Here is a 25570-nt window from a genome sequence, read left to right on the forward strand (position 1 = left end):
ATCGCCCGGTGGGGTATCGCCTCGGCGCAGAGGGAGAAGAGGAGGGAAGAGACAGTAACTCTAAGACTTTTGCCTCCATCACAGTGAGGAGGTGTTTGGTGAACTCACTGTGGTGGATGTTAATTTGTGTTTATTGTGTGTTGTTATTATTACATGTAAGGCTGCAGGCAACAGCATTTCGTTCAGACCGAAAGGTCTGAATGACAAATAAAGGATTCAATTCAATTCAATTCAATTCAATTCAATGTTTCATATTTGTTTCAGAATGCTTCAATCAACAATAACTGAAAACTTAATTGTTCTCTTAATTTTTAAGAAAGTTATGGGCATTTATGTCAATTGCCTGTCCTCGATCATAGCTTTTGTGCTAAGTCAATGGAAAAACAATAGGGAACAAGATGCTAATTTCCGAGTATGAAAATGACCATAACTTTAATACTGAAGATATGAAAGTGAATTAGGTATCAAATTAAAGTTCTTTTTATGCTTTATCTGATGGGATAAATTACAGGCTTGATTATTAAAATCTCAAATTTTTGTAAAATTCCTATTTATATATTGTAATAAGATCCGTCAATGAGTTTAAGAGAAATAAAAATCACTAGCAGCTGGGTGGCTTGTTCTTTAGACTGATATCCAAGGGAAACAACAGCAGCCCAAGTTGTTGTCATGGAAGGAAGAGAACATTCAGAAGGATCAATTGCAAACATTTAACAGAAAAACTTCCTCCACTAACCATCAGCACGAGAGCATCTCAAGACTATGTGCACAGCACCCTGTTCTGCTCACTCTATACTCATGACTGGGTGGCTGGACACAATTCAAACTCCATCTATAAGTTTGCCGATGATACCATCGTTGTTCAACGAATTGCAGGTGACGACGAGTCAGAGTATAAGAGGGAGATCATTCGACTGACCAAATGGTGCCAGAACAGCAACTTTGCTCTCAATGTCATTAAGACCAAGGAACTGATTGTTGTCTTTGGAAGAGGAAAGAAGACGATCCGCAAACCTTGGGATGCCGGCGGCGAGAGTCAAAAGCATAAACATTCCTGTGTGTGCATATCTCTGAAGATCTGTCCTGGAACCAGCACATTGATGCAATCGTAAAGAAAGCCCACCAGCACCTTTATTTCCTGAGAAGATTGAGAAGATTTGGTTTGTCAACAAATTCTCGCTTTAATTTCTGCAGGTGTACAGAAAGCATATTGACTGGTTGCATCACGGCCTGGTTCAGCAACCCGAATGCCCAGGAATGATTACAAAAAGTGGTAAACACTGCCCAGTCCATCACGAGTACGGACCCGACTTCCCCACCATCGAAGGGATCTATAAAAGCCGCTACCTCAAAAAGGCAACTAGCTTTAACTAAGACACACAGCACCCTGGCCACACTCTCATTTCACTCCTATAATTGGAAAGAAGGTATTGGAACCTGAAAATTGTCATGTCCAGGAGCAGCTTTTCCCGACAACCATCAGGCTATTAAAAATTACAACCTCCAAATTGGCTCCGAACTACATAGACTTGGGGACATTATTTTTAACTTTGCATTATTGTTTGTTTATTGGTCTGGTTTTTTAAATAAATAAAATGTGTGTATGAACATTTTTTTGTTACTATGGTTTTTACAGAGTACTATGTTTACATATCTGTTGTTTTGCTGCATGTAAGAATTTCATTGTTCCATTTCGGGGCATGTGACAATAAAACACTCTTTACTCTTGTTCTTAAGTATGATTATGCATATGTATAATATAATTTTACTGAATTGAATGCAAAATAACGAATTTCACTATCTCGGGACATGTGCCAATTAAGTGTCATTGAACTAATGATTATGTTTGCAGATAACACTAAAGTGGATGTATGAAAATGCTTATCAAAGTTACAGCAAGTTCTTGATCAGCTGGGCCAGTGGGAAGAGGAATGGCTAATGTACTTTAATGCAGATAAGTGCAAGCTAGTGCATTTTGCGAAGTCAAACCAGTGCTGGGCCCTTCACGGTGAACAAGGACTTTGGGGTTTTGTTTTGCCACACATAGGTTTTTAAAAAAAATTATTTTGTCTATTTTGTACTGTGCTTTCAAATCCATTGATCTTGCAAGTAGAAATGTCTTTGTTCTGCATCAGTACATATGATAATTAAACACTCTGACTCTTGAGTACTGTGTTGATTTGGATCCTTTGCACCAATCCTCATGTTACATCACTGGCTGCAGCAGGTACTGGCTCACTTATCTTCATTGATGATACAACTGCTGATGGTAGTAGAATAATGAATTCTGAAATGTATAGACACATCCTATCTGATCAAGTTCAAACAAATGCCTCAAAACTCATTGGCCGGCAAAACAATGTTCCCAAACATACTGCTAAAAGCAACAAAGGAGTTTTACAAAGCTAAAAAATGGTCAATTCTTGAGTGGCCAAGTCAATCACCCGATCTGAACCCAATTGAGCATGCCTTTTATATGCTGATGAGAATACTGAAAGGTACCAGCCCCCAAAACAAGCATAAGCTAAAGTGTTCAAGAAGGAACTGCAGATGCTGGAAGATCGAAGGTACACAAAATTGCTGGAGGAACTCAGCGGGTGCAGCAGCATCTATGGAGCGAAGGAAATAGGTGACGTTTCGGGCCGAAACCCTTCTTCAGACTGATGGGGGGTGGGGGGGAGAAGGAAGGAAAAGGGGAGGAGGAGGAGCCCGAGGGCGGGAGGGTGGGAGGAGACAGCTAGAGGGTTGAAGAGGGGAGGAGACAGCAAGGACTAGCAAAATTGGGAGAATTCAATGTTAATGCCATCCGGACGCAAGGTCCCCAGATGGAATATGAGGTGCTGTTCCTCCAATTTCCGCTGTTGCTCACTCTGGCAATGGCTAAAGTTGGCTGCAATACAGGCCTACCAGAACATCACCAGAGAAGACCTGAAAAATCAGTATTTTGCTGAGGAAATCAGTATTTTTATGCTGTGCCATTTTGCTGAAAACCTAGAAACATAGAAAATAGGTGTAGGAGTAGGCCACTCGGCCCTTCGAGCCTGCACCGCCATTCAATATGATCATGGCTGATCATCCAACTCAGTATCCTGTACCTGCCTTCTCTCCATACCCCCTGATCCCTTTAGCCACAAGGGCCACATCTAACTCCCTCTTAAATATAGCCAATGAACTGACCTCAACTACTTTCTGTGGCAGAGAGTTCCACAGATTCACCACTCTCTGTGTGAAAAATGTTTTTCTCATTCCGGTCCTAAAGGATTTCCCCTTTATCCTTAAACTGTGACTCCTTGTCCTGGACTTCCCCAACATTGGGAACAATTTTCCTGCATCTAGCCTGTCCAACCCCTTAAGAATTGTGTAAGTTTCTATAAGATCCCCCCTCAATCTTCTAAATTCTAGCGAGTACAAGCCAAGTCTATCCAGTCTTTCTTCATATGAAAGTCCTGACATCCCAGGAATCAGTCTGGTGAACCTTCTCTGTACTCCCTCTATGGCAAGAATGTCTTTCCTCAGATTAGGAGACCAAAACTGTACGCAAAACTCCAGGTGTGTTCTCACCAAGACCCTGTACAACTGCAGTAGAACCTCCCTGCTCCTATACTCAAATCCTTTTGCTATGAATGCTAACATACCATTCGCTTTCTACACTGCCTGCTGCACCTGCATGCCTACTTTCAATGACTGGTGTACCATGACACCCAGGTCTCGTTGCATCTCCCCTTTTCTTAATCGGCCACCATTTAGATAATAGTCTACTTTCCTGTTTTTGCCACCAAAGTGGATAACCTCACATTTATCCACATTATACTGCATCTGCCATGCATTTGCCCACTCACCCAGCCTATCCAAGTCACCTTGCAGCCTCCTAGCGTACTCCTCACAGCTAACACTGCCCCCCAGCTTCGTATCATCCGCAAACTTGCAGATGTTGCATTCAATTCCCTCGTCCAAATCATTAATATATATTGTAAATAGCTGGGGTCCCAGCACTGAGCCTTGCGGTACCCCACTAGTCACTGCCTACCATTCTGAAAAGGACCCGTTTACTCCTACCCTTTGCTTCCTGTTTGCCAGCCAGTTCTCTATCCACATCAATACTGAACCCCCAATACCGTGTGCTTTAAGTTTGTATACTAATCTCTTATGTGGGACCTTGTCGAAAGCCTTCTGAAAGTCCAGATATAACACATCCACTGGTTCTCCCTTATCCACTCTACTAGTTACGTCCTCGAAAAATTCTATAAGATTCGTCAGACATGATTTACCTTTCGTAAATCCATGCTGACTTTGTCCAATGATTTCACCACTTTCCAAATGTGCTGCTATCCCATCTTTAATAACTGACTCTAGCAGTTTCCCCACTACCGATGTCAGACTAACTGGTCTGTAATTCCCTGTTTTCTCTCTCCCTCCCTTTTTAAAAAGTGGGGTTACATTAGCTACCCTCCAATCCTCAGGTACTACTCCAGAATCTAAGGAGTATTGAAAAATTATCACTAATGCTTTTTTAATGTTTTTTATGTGCAGTCATACGCATGTAAGAGTACAAGAATGCATAACTTTGCTACCAATTGACATGTCTTCTACGCAACTTACTTGACGGTGCCATTACATTGCCATCTCTGTATACTTCTGTTTGAATGGCTGCTTTCTGTTTTTAGCACCAGTTGATGATGTAGAACCAATTTTGGAAGCCTCCCTCTCCCTCCCTCGCTCTCTCTCCCTCCCTCCCTCTCCATCTTCCTCCCTCTTTTTCTCCCTCCCTCCCTCATTCCCTCCTTCTCTCCTCCCTCCCCGAACAATCTGTGACCCATAGCGCTGTGGCCATAGCGCTATGTGTAAAGCCCATAGCGCTATGTGTAAAGGCAATAGCGCTCCAGCTGGTATCACTATAATTAGAACCCATAGCGCTGTTCGTTTAAATTCCCATGCACTAAACCGACAGCGCTGTTTATACCTGTTGCGGGACAGGCAGATCAAAGCTTACAAAAATAATCATCCAGATCTTGAAATTTTTAGTTACAGTATGACTTTATATATCCTTGCATTTTTAAAGCAGCTAAATGAAACAGGAAGTTGGGCCGATTAAAAAAAAATCCGTATTTTATGAAGCAAATCCGTACATCCGTATTTTTTAGCGCAGTTCCGTACAAAATATGGAAAATCCGTACTACTTGGCAGCTCTGTTATGGTGCCGTGAAATGGGCAGACTATGTATAAACACTGTTGTAATTTTTACATGGTGAAAGCAAAATGTATAAAAATGGCTTTTATTAAAATCTGACCATGTGCACTTTAACCACATGTGATGTTTTCTATTACAAATCACAAGTTATGGAAGTAAGAGGCAAATAAATAAATGATGGGTCTTTGTCCCAAACATTATGGAGGGCACTGTGCATGCTACATTTTCTATTTTTACTCATTCACAGGACATAGATATTTATTATTCTTTCCCAAGGTGTCCAGCTTGATATTATCAGAAACCAGTTAAAAGTTCAATAGTTGGTGTGTCTGGGGTGACAATGATTCCATATTTCCTCCCTGGTAAAACATTAGTGAACTAGAAGGGCTTCATATGACAATCGTGGAGCATCCTGTTCATTATTACCAGTAATTTGCCGTCGTGGTGCAATTTCAAATTGTGTCTGTGACTCAATAATCCAAGCTTCTGAGTGTTTGTCTCGTACTTTAACTAAGGTGACCATAACCTTTTACATTTTGCTGCATATAATACAAACACAAGGGAAATGCTTGCATCCAATCTTTTCCAAAAGCAAGAGATTATTTAAGACATTAAATAGTTCAAATAGCAGGTGGTAATCCGCTTTCAGTTTTGCTAATACTGTAATACTGAAAATTTACACTTCAATTCCCTGAATGGAAAATAAAAGATAGGCTGATATGAAAAGGCAAACAGCTAATAGGATTGATCCTCTTCTGAAAATCAAACTTTACAAGAATAATTTTGACTTTTGGTAATGGATTTAAATGGTCAATATTTGATTCTACAGGTTGCAAAAGAAATTTGAAAGAGAAATGCAAACATGTGGCTGGATCAACAGCCCTTAGTTTACACCATCACCAAGTCAAAATTACTTCAATCCCTTTCCATTTTTGAAGAATCTCTAGACAAAGAGAACAAATCTATTTTGTGTGCATTCTTTAATTTCTGATTGTCAGATTAAAAATAGTGCCGTAATGCATTAATTATTCAGTTAAACTCAAAGACTGAAAGCAACAATAATCATCAAAAGGCATAATGATATGAGTTTGGAATTTGTTTCAGACTTTTAAACTTTCATAAAAGATTAAGGAAAGAAATAATGTGGCAGCTGGATCAACTAATTTACAAATTTGTGGCATGCAAAAGTAACGCAAATAAATACAGCAAGTGACATTGTTTTAATTATTATTCAATCATGGGATACTAATGTTGCTGGTGAGGCCAGCATTTAATGCCCTATCTTATTCTTATGATTCTTATGTTGTGACAATGAAGTAACTGTAACCAAGGTGCTATGGTGTGTCACTTAAGGAGGAAAATTGTATATTATATTATGAACAAGCTGCTCTAATCCATCCAGGTGGTAACGTTTGTGTATAGGAGTTAAGGAAGTCAGTCATACAGCATATAAACAGTAGCCCTTGGCTACTGTAAATTGGCCCTAGTTTGCAGGTGAGTTGTGTGGTATGGGGGAGTTGAAGAGAACGTGGGAGAATAAAATTGGTATTAATGCAGGATTTGTTACTGAGCACCATCAACTTGATAGACCAAATGGTCCGTTTCCATACTGGATCTCTCAATAACTCTTACTTTATGATCTGGACCATCTACAGCAGGCACTATAAGGCACTGCCAAGAAACTATCAGTGTTATCTCCAATAAAAACTGTGAAATACACTGGAAGAATAAGTATGTCTCCCTGACCAATACCATCAGTGTGATGGTTCTTTGTGCACTTAGTTGACTCTGTTGGGCAGGACCAAGAACAAGCTCTCAATATTGGTACTCTCTACTGGGCTCTGTCACAGGAAGCGATTAACGGATAGACAGATGTTTGAAACCACCTGAAAGAAATCCCTAGACCTCTGCCTCATGACCAATCAAAATGAATGTGGAGCATTAGAACGTTATTGTAATCTCAAATGGGTAGATATATGGGTAGATAACATATCAAAGGATTAGTGGTGTTAAGTAAGAAATAACTATTCAAAAAGGTATGAAATCTGAAAACCTGCTTAAAATGTGGTCAAGAAACAGTAAAAAATAGTACCCGATTCACTGCAGAAAACTTTTGATACTATGAACATGGAATACATTGACTGAAAAAGTAGTGGAAGGCAGTTCCATTATTGGATAAATACTTGAAAGTCAGAAAATTGAATGTCGATGGGGAAAGATCGGAAGGACTAAATAAATAGCATTTTACAAAGTGCCAATATGTTCAAAATGTATCATTTACCATCCCATCATCCTATAGATTTCAGCAATTGATTTTGCATTTTTACTTATTTTTTACATCTCTTGGGGCATTACACGCATGATTGAAAAATAAAGAACTGTAGAAAAATGCTAGTAGTACTCAGGACATGGATCATCTCTGGAGGGAGAAATAAAAAATCAAATATTTCAGATTCATGGTTGCAGTTAGAACATTTTGTTTGTCTTCAGAAAGATCGCCACATTAATGGTATTTTAGAATAACAAGGGAAGGTCACTAGAGTATATTAGTTTTTTTTATTTGAAACGGCGATAGGTCACTAGCATAGTGCTCTAAATTATTGTGAGTTCACTCAAAGACACTATCAAGAATGAAGGACTTTCATTCCATTTTCCACTAATAAATCTAAATTATCTTGAAGATTCAATCAATCATAGTTATCTCACTGGGAGCATCTCTAAACTGTCATCAAATTGAAGCAGGCACTGTGTTAGCTGTCTTGATAAAATTGTTACTGAATATGTAGAAAAGGGCAAGATAATAAAGCTCAAGTCAACTGATGTCCATGTTTTGTGAATGAATAATGAAGTCAAGTACCTAATTTGTCAGACTAAAGTCACCAAGATAATTTGATTGAAGAAAGGATGGTCCCCAACACACATTGGTTTGAATTCTCTTGAACAGTAATCAGCATCTCCATGGGTAATTGTGGTGAACTTAAAGGGTTTAAATTAAATCAGTACAAAAAAATGAAGAAACAAATACATACTGTAATATCCATATAATACTGTGTCTTCAATATTCTTCCTTGTGGTGTTATCTGCTGCCCATTCCTTAAAGAAAAACATATACAAGGTTATTAGGACATATAAGTTGCTCTGGTAAGCTTTATTTCATTCAAAAGCTGACGCATTATGTGCCTGACATCGTCAGAAAAGCTTATGTGACATGCAAAACTGCACACATTTTCTCTATCAAAAAATGGAGTGATGCCTGCCATATTTCAGGTGCACCTTCTGCACATTTGGATAAGCTGGAGCAGAAATGGTTAAGCGTGAACCTAATTGAGGTACACAATATTATGGAAGGCATAGATAAGATAGAAAACAAGACCCTTTTTCCTTTGTTGGTTTACTAGACTAAGTGGGCCCTGTTGGGTCCCTGTCATAAGGGAGGCTTGGTCCACCAACGCAATATTCCACCACTCACCCATAGCCCCAACTGCGCAGGTGCGGCTCATTTCCCCTCATCCCCAGCACTCTCTTCCCTTCTTCATCACCCGCCCTCTACTTTCCCCTCTCCTCCCCTTCCCAATCCCTCCCTCACCTCTCCCTCCTTCTCCTTTTCCCTACCATCAGTCACTACCCCCCCCCCCTCTCCCTCCATGACTCCTCTCCCCTCCCTACCCCTTCCTATCCCTCACTCCCTATCCATCCTCACCTCCCCACAGCCCTGTACTCCATTCCCACCTCCCCCACAGCCCTGTACTTCCATTCCCCACCTCCCCCACTCCCCCCTCCTCTCCCTCTATTCCCCCTCCTCCATCTTCTTTCCCCTCTCCTCCTACCCTCCCCCAATCCCTCCCTCACCTTTCCCCTACCCTCAGTCACCACCTCCCTCCATAACTCTCCCCTCCCTACCCTTCTCCTCTCCCTCTATCCCCCCTCCTCCCCACTCTCCCTCCTCACTTCCCCCACTTTCCCCTCCCTCTCTACCCCCTCCTGTCCCTCAATCCCCCCAGTCTCCCTCCTCACCTCCCCCACTTTCCCCCTCTCCTTCCCTTCCCCACCTCTCCCTCAATCCCCAGTCTCCCTCCTCACCTCCCCCACTTTCCCTCCTCTCCCTCCCTACCCACCCCCTCCTCTCCTACAATTCCCCCACTCTCCCTCCTCACCTCCCCAGGATGTCGAGGTTACCATTCCTCTGACCGGAGGTTGCCTTGACCGGAGGCTGCGCATACTGGAGGACACGCAGAATGGAAGCCGCGCCGACCGGTAGCCGTACTGGGCAACGCCGGGCAGAGGCGGGCGCCGACGATGACTGACAGCGGATGCAGCCAATCAGTGCGGCGATGATGCAGGATGGGGCGTCGGCGTCCCGGCAGTGACAGACAGGAGAGAAGACTAATCTCTGCATGCACGTTTTTAAAGATTTTTAAACCTAATAACTTTTAAAATATACCACAGATCGAAACAAAACTTGTTGCACGTGCAGCAAAGGACAATGGTGAGTAAGGTGGTGGAAAATCATAGCGCTATCGTGTGCCGCTTTTGCGTAAATGTAAAAACAATGCAAACCAGAAGATAACAAGATGAGCGTTTTAGTTATGTATAGATAACGAGAAGACATTGGTTTGAGCTGCGGGATAGTAAATTTGAAGGGATATAGGGAAGATTTATCTCCCTTCCATGTCAGTATCATGCCTGTTGTTATTTTGTACGTTATTTTGTGGTTCACCTAAAAGTTACATCTAATGTTACACGATGTTACACCAAAGGTTAAATTTTTTTATCTCGATATTAGTTTACAGGAGGTCTCATCTATAGAGCCCAAATTTTGGTTTTTATTTTCAATGGACAAGCTAGATGCTGAAAAAATGGTCCCAGTGTTGGGCGAGTCCAGAACCAGGGGCCACAGTCTTAGAATAAAGGGGAGGCCATTTAGGACTGAGGTGAGACAAAACTTTTTCACTCAGAGAGCTATGAATTTGTGGAATTCCCTGCCACAGAGGGCAGTGGAGGCCAAATCACTGGATGGATTTAAGAGAGAGTTAGACAGAGCTCTAGGGGCTGGTGGAATCAAGGGATATGGGGAGAAGGCAGTCACGGGTTATTGATTGGGGACAATCAGCCATGATCACAATGAATGACGGTGCTGGCTCGAAGGGCCGAATGGCCTCCTCCTGCACCTATTTTCTATGTTTCAATGTTTTTATGTAACCTTGAATTTTGCTGATTGCCAATCTTAATAATGCAAATTGTTGATTCCAAATTCTAAAAGTCAATTAAAATATCACAATCTGCAATAGCAATCAGTACCCCAGTAACACATTCAGAACCATATCTTAGAATATTTCAGCAACTCAAAGACATGCTGTGTGTTCTTGATAATTCATTAGCAGTGAACATCTTAAACTAGCTCAGCTGTACTGCAAATCAAACCTACCATAATGATTCTCCGAGGTGTGAAGTACAACTAATAAATTGACAATTTAGCAGTTTAAGAAGTGGGTGTGTACTCCAAAGGTGTCATGTATCTTCCACAATATTTGTAAAAGTGTCTCGTACTGACAATCTGCACATTATTGGGGGGGGGGGGGGGGTTGTTACTAGAAAATGGTCCCTTATCATAATTTTCTGCAAGGTGCATCATCTGTGCATGCTTCAAGAGTATACAGAAAAATAATAAATGTTGGTTATATTTACTTTCTTTCATATCAATTCAATGAGAGCAAGTTTTATTCCACATCTCCATTATTTTGGGCAATTTCAGGCAATTTCTGCAAGGGTGTAATGTTCATTACCCAAACAGCAGTTACATGGGGGACACCGGCAATTACAACACTTTAAGCCATTCACAATTACCTCATGGAAAAATTAATTATAAAATATCAAGCAGCTGCCAATCAGGTCAAGGATTGTACATGGAAAATGCACTAGATGACACAAACATGGATTTTCAGAAAGCATTTAACAAAATTGGACACCATTATGGTTTACAACATTGAGGCCCAGAATGTTAAGCATTCAGCAGCAGCAACCATCAGCCTTCATGTCTACACCCAAACACCACCCACCCCTTGCCTCCCCACACTCCTCCCTGGTTACCCAGTTCCATCTGCCTTTATTTTTTATCCCTAGTTTAACTATGGGAAGGGAAAGACCACTCAAGGATAGATGAGGACATTTATGTTTGGGGTCTGAGGATGTAGTTGAGATACTAAACTAGTAGTTTCCATTGGTAGTTCACGAGGAGAAGGACCTGGATGATAGTGAGATCAATGGGGCGGGTCTACCTTTATGCCAGAGCATTTTGAGATCACCAAGGAGATGATGTTGAGGTGAAGGGCCGAATAAGTCCCCAGAACTTGATAGGGCCTAGAACAAAACACAAAATGCTGAAAAAACTCAGTGAGTCAGGAAGCACTGGTGGTGGAAATGGACAGATGTAGTTTTAGGTTGGGACCCTTCTTCAGATCCTAACCATCACCTGTCCATTCCATCCACAGATGTTGCCTGATCTGCCCAGTTCCTTCAACACTTTGTTTTGCTGAAGATTCTAGCATCTGCAGTTCCTTGTATCTCCTAATGGCATCTATCGCATGTTATTGAAAGCGGTACGTGAGGAGGTTACTGGGGTCTTGATCTTTCTATCTTATCTAGCCAAAGGCAAGGTCCTGGAGGACTGGAGAGCAGACAACTTTGTTCCTTTGCTTAAGGAGGAGGGGGAAAAGGATAATTCAAGAATTTTTAGGCTTATTAGCTATAGTGGTAGGAAAGCTATTAAAAGTTTGGATTCAGGACTGGCTTTCCTATAGAAGCCAAGGCTGAATGGTTTTCTTTGGAGAAGAAAAAAAATAGTTTGATCTGACTAAATTGAAGGTTGGAAATAATTATTTAACTATCTATATTACTAAAAGTCTGATCTTGGCCACTTCCTGGTGTTTTGTATATTGATTTTAGAAAAAACGCTGCCAATTACGGCTGTGATTTTTGGTCATCTTACTCGGAGTCCCCCTCCGCTGCGCAGGACAAGAGGATTTTTCCCATCGATGAAAAATAAAAGAGTTTAAAAAATGTTGAGATTCTCTCTCCTGAAGGCCATGCCCCTTCCGGAGGGACTATAAAACCCGGATGTTTTGAGTGCCTCAGTCAGTCTCTGCAAGATGGGGGAGCGAGTGGGTCACGTCTCTCCGTCTGAGCTGTGAATAACACTGAACACGTCTACTAACTGTGAGTGGTTTTACTGACCTGTCAGTGCCCTTAACGTGGTTTGAAAATATAGTTTGGAAATGCTAAAGCTGTGTTGCCTTTGGTTTGGAAATGCTAAAGCTGTGTTGCCTTGCCTAATTAAAGTTGCCTTGCCTAATTAAAGTTGAGTTGCCTTCTATATAATTAAAAGTCTTTATATTTATTTTAGAAAAAAGCTACCACGTACGGCTGTGATTTTTGGCCATCTTACTCAGAGTCCCCCTCCGCTCATCAGGTGCCGAGGATATTTCCCATCGATGAAAAATAAAAGAGTTATTAGTGTTTTAAATATGTTGAGATTCTCTCTCCTGTCAATCACGCCATGAAGGCCACGCTCCTTCTGGTGGGAGGGGGGAGGGACTATAAAACCCAGAAGTGTGGGCGTGGCTCAGTCTCTTCAAGATGGAGGAGGGAGAGGTCACAACTCACTGTCTTTAGTGGCCTTGCACCCTGCTTGAAATGGTATGAAACTGCACTTGAATTTGGTGACCTTGCACCCTGCTTGAAGTGGTAAGAAACTGCACTTGAATTTGGTGGCCTTGCACCCTGCTTGAAATGGAATTTCAAGAATAGCCGTGAGTCAACTGCCAGCCCATCAGCCGTGAGTGAGTAAGCTGCCAGCACAACAAACTTGAGTGACTGAGCCGCCAGCCCAAGAATCCATTTGATCCACAATGTCCACACTAGCCCTCTGGAAACCAGCCCCTTCAGCCCACAACACCCATACTAGCGCTCCAGAAAGCGCCTCCCCTCCCCCCGGCCACCAATATTGTAATTGGTGGAGAGGCGGAATATTGCGTTGGGGGACCAGCCCTCCCGTGTGATTCTGGGACCCAACGGGCCCCACTTAGTCTAGTAAAAGTTATAATTCCAGAATTCTATCTAAAGCACTGTACTGTGAATGTTCATAGATATTGATAGATTCATAGATATCTGTTAAACAAACTTGATAAGTAATGTACCTTGTAAGATCCTTTGGAATCCTTCATGTAAGATACAAGGAATATATCAACAGGCAACAACGAAGAAGTAATCAGTGCAAGTGCAAGTGCACATATAGCAGTTATGGTGGAGACAACCTCACTTTCTTGATGACTCTGGTATCGGCGGATATATATCCAGCAAAATATTAGAATTGCCTGCAAAACACAAAAAAAAATCAATGGAAATTATGTGGTCTTCTTTACACTAAATGCAGATTGTGTGACCACATTGCAAAACAAAGGTGACATTTAGCTTCCAGTCACCATGACAATGCCCCGTCCCATCCTACAGAGCTCCAATGATGCCCAACATAAATGGATGCAAAATAACTTTACTATCTATCTGGTTATTTTGTAGTCCTTGGCCTCTATATTGAATTCAACAATTCAGATAACCAGCTAACTGTAAATTTCTAGTTCAATCTGTTGTTTTATTTTTTTTATTTTGTAAGTGTTTGAAGTAATAACCACCTTAATGACTTCAGGCCACACTTTATCATAATAATAATAATAATAAATTTTATATTTAATGGGCGCCTTTCATACAAAATCTCAAGGACACCTTACATAGTAAACATATAATCGGAATATAACAATAAGGACATCACAGAGACACAAATTAAAAACAGGATTCAATCCAAAAACAGAAAATCAAAAACACAGTGTGAAGAGGGAGCAGCGGCAACCAAATCGTGCCAGCGTCCACTCTCTCTTCACGGCAGCCATCTTGGACACAGACCTACAGGACTACAAATAGACAAAAAAAATCATCCCCCCACAGTGGATAGCACTGTGGAGGAAGGCACAATGTCCAGTCCCCACCCCATGTTCACCCCAAAGTCAGGCCTATTGAGGCCACCGCAATTGCCTCTACGGAGGCCCGATGTCCCTGGCCGTTCTCACCGGGTGGTCTTGCCCCGGCGTCGGGAGAGTCCTCTCGGCCGCTTCCTGGTTGGAGCCCGCGGCTGCCGAAGCCGACAAGGCCGCGCCGGTTTGGAGCTCCCAGGCTCCCGTTGTTGAAGTCGGCGCCGCCTCTACGCTCCGCATACCCGCAGCCCGGAGTTGTTGCTCTCGGCGGTCCAGCTCGCCAGAGCTCCAGCGCGTCGCCCCAGGCAAGGGATCGCCCGCTCCACTCCGCTCCGCTCCAGCGCTCCGATGCTGTGCCGCCGCCGAGGCCGAGGTGCTGGGCGGTTCCCGCCAGGAAACGGCGCTCCAAGCCCGCAGGTAGGCCACGAGGACGGATCGACGGGCAGCCCGGAGAAGAAGCTGCCTCACCGACCAGGTAGGGACCTAGAAATAAAGTTGAGACCTACCCCCCCACATTAAAAAGTCCATATCCCCAACAAACGAAAAACAGGACTCACTAAAAACTATTAAAAAAAACTAATTAAAACGGACGGCTGCTGGCTAGCAGCCGTTCACCAAGATGGCTCCTCCTCCTCTTCATAGATATTTACATTGTCTCTACACTTCACTGCAACTTACAATATACTTGTTGGCTCATTTTTCCAGTTTTGAAGAAGGCCATTGACTCAAAATGTTGATACAATTTTCACCCCAAGGAAGTCACCTAATCTGTTAACTACTAGTATTTCCTGTTTTGTCACTTGAAATGATACAGCACATTGACACACTGCATCTGATTATGTGGTCTCTGTAGAGTCTGGACGTTCTCCCTGGAGTTTTTCCTCCACATCCCAAAGACATGCTGGTATGTTAAATATCCACTGCACTGCTGTCTGTGTTTTTAACTGGCCTGGTATTCTTTTTTTAACCCAACGATCTACCTTGTCATATCACTAACTAGTGTAGGCCACACCCATTATTGAATTCCTAGTAAATGGTTCATAATCATAATTTTCTGTAATACAAAGCCTCCTCATCTACACATGCATCGAAAAGGATGCTGATTTTTCAATTTGTAAGGGCAAATTTCCATTACCCAAATGGTCATAACACTGAGGTTGCTTGCACACCACGTGCCCACAAATAAACATGCTTGTTCGTAGCCTACGCACAATACCTAAATTTAAAATGATGCCTTCTTAAAAAGAAGTATTGCCAGTAGATTTCATATCGGTAAAAAAAAACATTTGAATTTGGCCTTGAGACTGCTTTGTCTGGTGTTATTGGTAGAAATAAAAAATGATTCATTCATCATTCCAATTTATTATCAACCTGCATTGTATCAGCATTTGTTCGAACTTAAAACAATTTCTATCAATTGCATTGGAGACAAATTTTTCACAACTATAGAGTCAGTTGTTCGGCCTATCTGGTCTATGCCAACCAAGAAAGCTTTCTGAACAAGGTGCATTCGCCCTCATTTCATTCATGTCCCTCCAACCAATCCTATTAATGCACTTGTCTGCATTTCGTTGTCTCTGTACTGTACACTGCACAATGACAATAAAGTTTGAATCTGAGTCTGACTTGTCCAAATGTCTTTTAAATATTGTTATTGTATCCATCTCTTCTACCTCTGGCAGCCCCCTCCACCATCCTCAGTGTGAAAAACTTGACCCATAGATTCCTTTTCAACATAAATCCAAGACCCTCTTGTTTTAGACTTCCCTATTATAAAATACTGACCATTCTTATCTATACCCTTCATTATTTCATAAACCTTGAAGATGACCGCATAGGCTCCTTCCTTCCAGAGCAAGCAGTGTCAGCCTATCCAATCCCTCCTTGTAATTCAAATCCTCCAGTTCTAGCGATCTGCATAAAATATTCTAGGTGCTATATCACCAATGGCATGATGCCATTATATTCTGATGTCCCAAATCATTGTATTCAAAGCCTCCTCCAATAAAGGCAAGCATGCCAAACATCTCCTTAATCAGTCTGTCCACCCGTGTCATCACTTTTAGAAAACTATGTTGTTTTAGGCAGGTGGGATGTTTGAAATCAAATACAGCATATTCAGTAGACAGGAAATACAGGGGCACAGCAGGGAGTGGGAAAAGGGTTGAATTAAATTACATTTACTTCAATGCAAGAGGCCTGGCAAGCCTCTTAACTCAAGATGTGGATGGGTATGTGCACCTGGGACATTATAGTGATTATGGAAACCAGGGTAAGGGGGAGAAAGGCCTGGCAGCTTAATGTTTCAGGGTACAGCTGCTACTGACGAGATAAAGGCAGGGATAAAAGAGGGATAAGTACGTTATTGATTAGGGAGAACTTCACTTTAGTAGTCCGAGATGAAATAACTGATGGATTGTCCAGTGAAGTTATATAGATGGAGCTGAAAAATAAAAAAGATTATCACCTTGTTGGAATTGTACTATAGGCCCCCAAATGGTCAATAGAAATTAAATGGACAAACATGATGGGCGATTGCAACAGGTGCAAGACCAATTGGGTTGTTACAGCTGTGGAATTTAACTTTCCCAACATTATAGGGTCTGCCACAATGCTAAGGGCTCAGATGGGGGTAGAATTTGTCAAATGTGATCAGGAAAGGTTGCTAGGCAATATGCAGAGACTCTTCAAGGGAGAGGGCAAAGCCTGACTTCGGGAATTGGGCAAGGTAAGTAACTCTTCCCTTTCATCATCCAACACGGTTGAATGCCGAAATGCATTGCAATTTGTTCCTACAAAGAGTGTTTTACAGAACATTAGGTTGAATTGTGAGTGATGATAGCCTATGTGTGTCATTATTTGAGTAACTATGAACGTTTTTTTGACAAACCTTTTGTGTTCGATTGTAGTTTAAATCCAACTGTCTATGCAATTAGTGTCCTACAAAGTATTTTATGATCTGCTGCTCTATCAGGCAGTAAAAAGGGTAGAAACCCTCGATAAATATTTCAAACATTAGCACTTTCATGGAAATATGCTACAAATTGAGAATCATTGAACAGAAACATGCATTAACGTACTAACAATCATGCATACTTTTACTAAATCAAGTTGAATCTGTTGTACCAGCTCTTTTTGGTTCAAGCTGATTCATAGTTGTAGTTTAGGATTGAATAAGGCATATTAAAGTATCATTTGTAGTCCGAATAGTTTTGTTTCCCGTGGACATACTGTCTAACAGGTCTTATTGTTCACATTACATGGTAAATTGTTCAGTTTATAAGATCATATTTCAGCTCGCAGCAGCATGGGCTTGCCTACCAAAGCAATCCTCCCTTCACTAGTTACAAGAATGGGAATCGGGGAACCACCCATATGGTAACATGCCTAAAACAACAATGTAAATGTGCAAGTTTTAAATTTCTTACGTCAGCAACTTCAGACTCGGACATGCAACAATAAAAGTTTATTTCTTCCCGGTCATCTTCCAACATATTGATTGAATGCCTAAATGCATTTTGGCCATGTTTACCCACTACCTTTGATTTGCTGAGGTACTTTGACTACCAATTCCTAATTTCCTCCAGCACTGTGGGCCTCAAGATGTCTGCACTATCATGTTCAATCCCAGGCACATTCTGGGAATCAATCCATCCACCACATCTGCAGTGCCGTCACCGACCAAGATTCTAAAACTCAGTAAATTCCTCCAAAACAATCGGGAGCCACCAGTTTATATAATCGATTTGGATGAGAATGCGCAAGGCATGATTGGTAAGTTTTCAGATGACACTAAAGTGGGTGGTAGATAGCAAAGATGGTTATCAAAAATTACAGCAGGATCTTGATCAGTTGGGAAAGTGGACTGAGAAATGGTTAATGGAGTTTAATGCAGTTAAGTTAAGGTGTTGCGTTAAAGGAAGTCACATCAGGGCATGATTTTCAGAGTGAATGGCAGGGGTCTGGGGATTATGTTGAGCAGAGAGATCTAAGAGTGCAGGTACATAGTTCGTTGAAAGTGATGCCAGTTAGATAGGCTGGTCAAGAAGGCTTTCGGCACATTGATCTTCATCAGTCTGAATATTGAGCATAGAAGTTGAGATGTTATGTTACGGTTGTACAAGACGTTGGTAAGGCCACATTTGGAGTATTGTGTTCAGTTTTGGTCACCCTGCTATAGGAAAGATGTGATTAAACTGGAAAGAGTGCAGAGAAGAGATATGTGGTCTTTGCCAACACTTGAAGGCCTGAGCTATAGGAAGAACTTGGGCAGGGTTGGACTTTATACCTTGGAGCACAGGAGGATGAGTGGTAATCTTATTGAAGTGTATAAGATCATGAGGGGAATTGATTGAGTTGATGCATTAAGTGAGTCTTATATGAGAGTAAGGGAATCAAGAACCAGAGGACATAAGTTTAAAGTGAGAGGGAAAGATTTAACACAAATCTGAGAATCTGGAACAAACTGCCAGAGGAGAAAGTTAATGCAGGTACTATAACACAGGTAAATGGACAGGAAAGGTTCAGAGGGATTTTGGCCAAACACAGGCAGGTTGATCAGGTTTAGGTGGGGTATCTTGGTCTGCATGGCCAAGTTCAGCCAAAGGGCCTGCCTCCATGCTCCATGTGGTGGAATTGTGTAATTCTGACTGACCAGTAGAGTTCTGCATGGATCTGTGCTGGGGCCTCTGTTGTTTGAGATAAACCACTGTTGTAAAAGTAGATGGGCTGGTTAGCAAATCATTTGCAATCTGCACCAAATTTGGTGGAGTTGTAGACAGTGAGCAAGGCTGTCATTGTATACAGATCAGCTAAACAAATGGGCTGAAAAATGGCAGATTGAGTTTAATCTGAGAAAATGTGAGGTACTGCACTTTGGAAGGCCAAACGCAAGGGGAAATAAGAGAGATTAACATGGCATCATGTTCAGCACACACATTATAGGCCAAAGAGCCTTCTTCTGAGCTGTTCTATATTCTAATTCTTGACTTTCCAAGTGTAGATTCATCCCATCCATCAGGATTCTTGCCAATACACTTCCTATCAATGCCATTTATAATGTGTAGGAAGGAAATGCAGGTGTTGTTTTATGTCAAAGATAGACACAAAATGCTAGAATAACCGTGTGGGTCAGGCAGCATCTCTAGAGAAAAGGAATAGGTGGCATTTTAAGTCGAAACCCTTCAGACCACGAGTTGGGTCAGAACCCTTCTCCAGTCCATTATATTCATCGGCCTGTGGTCCTCTGCTTATCCTGCTGCCATTCTCGACTAAAGGAACAACATTTGTGCCCCCCAGTCATCATGCACCTTTGCTGCGATTCTCTTTCAGGACTCCAGCAATTTATTCTTCTGCCTCCCATAGCAACCAGACTTACATCTCAACAGGCCATAGGAATAAATCCAACTTCAAGATCACATCAACACCTGATATCATTTCCTTTATAATGTTAGTATGTTCTAGAATTTCACTGCCCTCTCTTTGATCCTCTAAATTGGCCTCAAAGCTCTTGAAGCTTCCTCCTATTTGGGAACCAGTCCAATCTGTAGAGCACCAATGAACAGCTAGATCAACTGACTTCAGTACCAAAAGAATCATAATCGACAATAATTGGCAAATATTCCTGAAAATTATCTTCCCAAACACGTTACGCAAAATGGTACAGATTGATGTAAACCAAAACTGTCAATAAGTTATTTCCAGTTAATCAATGTCAGTGTTCTCTTCGCTCGGTTGTGAATATGCCATAAATTCAGCACACGTCAGTGACAGAGATAGACAAAAATGCTGGAGTAACTCATCGGGACAGGCAGCATCTCGGGAGAGAAGGAAAGTGTGATGTTTTGAGTCAAGACCCTTCTTAACAGAGACATCTTAGTCCAAGGAGTGGCACAATGGCCCAGCAATAGAGTTGCAGGGAGAATGTGTAAACTCCACAGACAGCAGCCAAGGGCAGGATCAAACCCAGGTCTAGTACTGAGGCAGCTGCTCTACCAGTTATACCACTGTTAATCCCCACAATTCTTCTTGCAAGTTGACATCTCCTCTACATTTGGAGAGATTGTGGTCATTGCAATTTCACTTGCAACCTTGGATTCAATACATGTGGCCCAGGTTATTTTGCTTACAGTACATCCTCTTGCTGCAATTTTCTCCCACCTCCACAAGCATTTCTATTATCTCCCCATTATTTATACTGAAACACATTTAACATCTTTTAATAAACACTAAACATATAGCATAGGCCATTCAACCCATTGAGTCTACATCCTCTCAGAGAACAATCCCATTCTCCCATTAAATTTCTTCCTCCAGATTCCAGCACTACCAGGGCAACTTAGTGGCCAATTAACTTACTGACACATACAGTATAGGAAGACAATGCAGACAGATAGTACGGGTAGGCAGGATGTCAATGCTGTGCACCACAAATGCATTCAAGTTTGGATGAATCATTCAACTATTGACAGAAAATTAGTTATCAATCTCAAACTTATTTTTATACAAACATACACCACAATTCTACACTCCCCTCAAACATATTTTACATTTGAATTATACGAAAAAGCTAATGCCATTAGAACCCCAGGGCACAGAAGGGAAGTTTCCCAGTAGTTTTGCCAAAATATGGTTCACCCAACACACTTCATGAGTAAATACCTTTGAAAATTATTTCACAATTCATGTTTGCAAGTTTAATTTAAAGGGCACCTTTTTAAATGCAAACTAAATTACAAACACAAATGTTGCCATCGCCACAATATTTATGTCAATAGAAGTGATGTAAAGGCCATTACAATATTAGGGGTATACTATTTCACAAATACCATTGGCACTTCCGGGAAAATGTATTGAATTATTAAGAGTGATTAACATTGATGTATTGCAATAACCTGCGACCACAATAATACGATCCGAAAAACTACCCTGTTATTTCTTGGCCAATAGGTTCTTGGAAATATTATCTAATTGTTTTGTGTATTTTTGGAGAGTTTGTGTAGCCACAATAGACTGTACATATTATCGGAAGTTCCCCCAACGGCAATTTGGATTACATCTAATTAATAGTTTTTGATTAGGCAACTGTTTAAAAGGCAAATTGTTGCAAAATAAGTCAGACAAAAAAAACGAACTATTCAGCCCTTGTAAACTACTCCACATTCAATCGATTCTTTCAATCCACCTCCCCACCAAGTGGAGTGCGAGAGAATCTTTACTGGTTACGGTATGGTACTTTATTTGTCACATGTACCAATCCTCCCACCTCAATTACTGCAACTCCCCTTTACACTGGCATCAGCCAATCTTCCCTATCCCGCCTGCAACTGGTCCAAAACGCTGCAAGACTCCTGACGGGCACCCGAAAAAGGGACCACATCACCCCGATTCTCGCCTCTCTCCACTGGCTCCCTGTGCAGTTCCGAATAAATTTCAAGATCCTTCTTTATGTTTACAAAGCCCTTAACAGGCTCGCCCACACCTACGTAAAAAATCTGCTTTCCCACCACACCACCTCCAGGTCCCTCAGATCGGCCGATTTGGGATTACTGAACATCTAGGCATAAACTCAGGGGCGACCGAGCCTTTGCGGTTGTAGCTCCTAGACAGTGGAACAGCATCCCTCTTCCCATCAGTACTGCTCCCTCCATCGACTCTTTTAAGTCGAGACTTAAAACTCATCTTTACTCTCAAGCCTTTCTTGACGTCCTCTGAGTAGGTATGTTGCAAAGCCTACCTGAAGCGTCTTTGAAAATCTGCCGCTGCGGGTGTGCGCGATTTTGGCGCCGTTTAGAGGGGGGCGGGTTTAAAACGCGATTTTCTCTAGGCTGTTCAAATCGAAGATGTTCAGCCTAGTTAATTATTAACGAAAAATCGCTGGAAGACCCCGTCGCAAAAGCTATTATTAGGTTTAAAGGCCTTGAATAATAGTTATAGTAGTTTAAAAATCCATCTCTAAACCCGCGACCGCCAGCAACCGCAGGGTCTCATAAAGCAAACCGCAGAAGGTAGGTTGTATATTTTTACATTAAAAAGGGCTTCTAAAGATCCCTTTATACAAAGTTTAATATTGCGAGTAGCTCATTTTGGGCCCATTATATCGCGCAGTATTTTTCTGGGCATTTGGGGGCACAAATCTACCGCAATGTGAACGTTCTAAACCAGCGCGTTCCACAGGATCCCACTGGAAAGCTGATTTAAATGGGCATTTATTTACAGCAATTAAACACTGAATTCCTTCCATTTGGCCTATAAATTAATGTAAATGAGATTTAAAAATCATGTTTTATTGTGAATTATTTGTGAATATTATTTGGACATTTAGGCTATTTAAAAATGTTAATCATTTATTAAGAAATGGATAGATGTTTAGATCTAGTAATTGAAGTCTGAAATTAGCTACAATTAGGTAACTAACTAATTATATGCTTTAATTTCAGGTCATCCAAGTAAGATTATTTTATATTTGTTTCAGAATGCTTCAATCTATGATAACTGAAAATTTCATTCAGTTCTCTTAATTTTTAAGAAAGTTATGGGCTTTTGACTGTTCACGATCACAACTTTTTTGTTATGTCCATAGAAAATCAATAGGGAACAAGATGCTCATTTCCGAGTATGAAAATGGCCATAACTTTTTAAATACTTGAGATATGAAAGTGAATTAGGTGTCAAATTAAACTTATTTTTATGCTTTATCTGATGGGATAAATTACAGACTTGATTTTTTAAATCTCAAAATTTTGTAACATTGCTACTCTGAGGAAGGGCTATATGTATGTATTTATGTATGTACTTAATCTATGAACCACTGTTGTATAATGTTAGTACCTCCACAAATATAAAGTACTTTGGTCAACAAGAGTTGTTTTTTAAATGTGCTATAGAAATAAAAGTGACTTGACTTGACAGTGAAATAAAATGTTTACAAACATCGGGTTACATGGGTTCTGCAGCCTTTCGGTTCTACATGACACAGACGTTTAAAGGGCAGTTATCAACAGTTCTATACGATGCAGAATCACTAGTTCTGAGTGGCTGTAAACCTCCAGTAAACCTCTCCTGTAGCAGCCAGCTGACACCCGGCTCCGGGCCCGAGGGTGCAGAGTGCGCTAGACCCGGGCTTCTGGGCCCCCACGGGCCTTGCCTCCGTGCCCAAGTTTAAGGTTCACCGAGACAGTCGTGCACCGGCGTCGCGAGGAAGGGGCGGCTGCCTACCAGCAGGACGAGGGTGAATATGGACCATCCCCACACGGCCTCGGTGAGCACCGACCCCATCTCCACTCAGTCGCCGACGCCGCCTCCTCCTAACAACCGCGTCGCGCACGCAACCGCTCCACGACGTGCTCGCGCCCCCGCGGACCGGCAGCGCGCGTGTAACCGCCGCTCGCTCATCCACGCGCCGGGTTAACGGTCCCCTCCTGTGGTCTGGAGGCGCTCGCTCACGCGCCCCCAACGTGCGAACACCCGCCCCTCCCTCCTGACCAAAGATTCTAGAAGAATCTAAAGCTCCTCTATAATCTTTGCTCCTGACCTACCTGCCTGCCTGCTGATGAAGACGTGGGTGCTTTGAAGACCACGAATTCGTGACAAAATATATCCAGTATATCCAAGTATCTCAAAGCCACAGAGAAAGTAACACACCGCTTCGGTGTACAACGTCCTCCACATTCTCTAGAAGATTAAATGAATAAAGTCAGGGCCTCTCTCTCAGGCCAACATCTCCACCATTGCAGTCTTAGTTTTATGCGGTTGATTCCAATGGACAGACCATTTGGTTCACTTGCCTGAATCAAATCCACGCTTTCTGCCCTTTTTTGTAAAGCCGCATCTGCAATTCCTTGACTCCCCAAAAGTAATACTGTATTACCAGCTCTATCATGAGAACAGCTTGTTACTGGGTAGATGAAGGGATTTAACGATATAATCAGTCTCCTGGGAGAAACTACAACATCCCTACACTCCTCCTTGTCCATGAATGCTCCAAATGGAGAAGGGACATTGGGGATGTTATTAAGGACATCATCGATTCATCAGAAGCCCTATGTAAACAGCGGACCACTCAACATCTACCACTGCCTTTTAGCGTCAGCTGCCTTCTCTGTGGTACAGTGTGTGGATCTTATAATGGAATCATCTGTCTCCTCAGTACTCACGGAAATGGAGTGGAAGCAAGTCATTTTCCATCTGGATGAACCATCTAACACATTCCAGTGCGAGTCTCAGGGGATCCTAAGAGCTAAACTGTTAATTAAGTAAGTGCTAGTATCTATAGCTGGAGTATAAGCCTTTCCAAAATAAAAACTTGTTATGAATTTCTTTGCCCAACTTCATGAGATTAAATATTTTGTTTGAAAGTGATATTTAAATTATGATAAAGGAAATCCATAAGACAGGAGATGCAATAATGTTTTTATAAAGCCATATAAGCAAATTACAATACTGCTTAAGCAATATCACCACTGCTGTCTGCTTTTCTACTAAAATGGAGGACTGTGAAAAGTTGAGCAAAAACAATTAGGAGCTTAGGAAAATAATTGGGCATACTTGGAAGAATTAGTAAATCATGAGGCTCCGATCATACAGCTGCAAGGACATTGTAATAACATAAGACAAACCTTTCTTCCCAGCAACATCCGAGATTAGATCAACTGACGTAATAAATAAGGCCTGTTCCCATCACTAAGGGGGATACCTAGTTTTCCAAACATATTTGAGTGTTGTTTAGATTAGGAAAAGCACATGCTTATTGTTATTTTAATAAGTGCATGCTGCAAATTAGTTTATTGGACTTCTTGGACATTGTAACGTACTCATACATATTCATGTTGTATGTTAATAGAAACATAGAAAATAGGTGCAGGAGTAGGCCATTCGGCCCTTCGTGCCTGCACCGCCATTCAATATGATCATGGCTGATCATCCAACTCAGTATCCTGTACCTGCCTTCTCTCCATACCCCCTGATCCCTTTAGCCACAAGGGCCACATCTAACTCCATCTTAAATATAGCCAATGAACTGGCCTCAACTATCTTCTGTGGCAGAGAATTCCAGAGATTGGTGAGTTGGTGTTCAATATAAGCAGGGGGTGCTGGGTAATAAAGCACACGTGATGCAGGCAACTAATGTGTAAGTTTAATTCTTCATTCTGCCGTCCGGAATAAAACAAAATTGGCGAAGAGGATGGGATTGTATAGAATTTTAGATTAATTTTTTTTTGGTGAGTTCCTCAAGCTGGTATAGCCTTTGAACAGCTAAGTTTTAGTTGAATTGTTACACCAAAACAGACAGGAAATCTATTTTTTTTAGCGGACTTTCCTCGTTCTCTTTTTTAAAGAGAGGGACACGATGGCGGCGTCCACG

General features: G+C 41.7%; 1 protein-coding gene across 4 annotated transcripts in view; it reads right to left on the reverse strand.

Moving 5' to 3' along the window:
- Nucleotides 1–25570, reverse strand: part of lmbrd1 (LMBR1 domain containing 1) — a 182635-nt gene that overhangs the window by 145217 nt on the left and 11848 nt on the right. For 2 of the 4 annotated variants that reach the window (XM_033021890.1, XM_033021892.1), the window contains exons 2-4: nucleotides 23425–23513; nucleotides 13381–13557; nucleotides 8218–8281 (exon numbers count right to left, since the gene is read on the reverse strand). In XM_033021890.1, the coding sequence (XP_032877781.1) occupies nucleotides 8218–8281; nucleotides 13381–13557; nucleotides 23425–23484 (301 nt within the window). In that variant the 5' untranslated portion in view covers nucleotides 23485–23513. Of the gene's footprint in view, nucleotides 1–8217; nucleotides 8282–13380; nucleotides 13558–23424; nucleotides 23514–25570 lie in introns of those variants that run through there. The other 2 variants (XM_033021891.1, XM_033021893.1) reach the window with 2 other exon arrangements.

Source organism: Amblyraja radiata, chromosome 5 (assembly GCF_010909765.2).
Source record: "Amblyraja radiata isolate CabotCenter1 chromosome 5, sAmbRad1.1.pri, whole genome shotgun sequence".
Taxonomy (NCBI): domain Eukaryota; kingdom Metazoa; phylum Chordata; class Chondrichthyes; order Rajiformes; family Rajidae; genus Amblyraja; species Amblyraja radiata.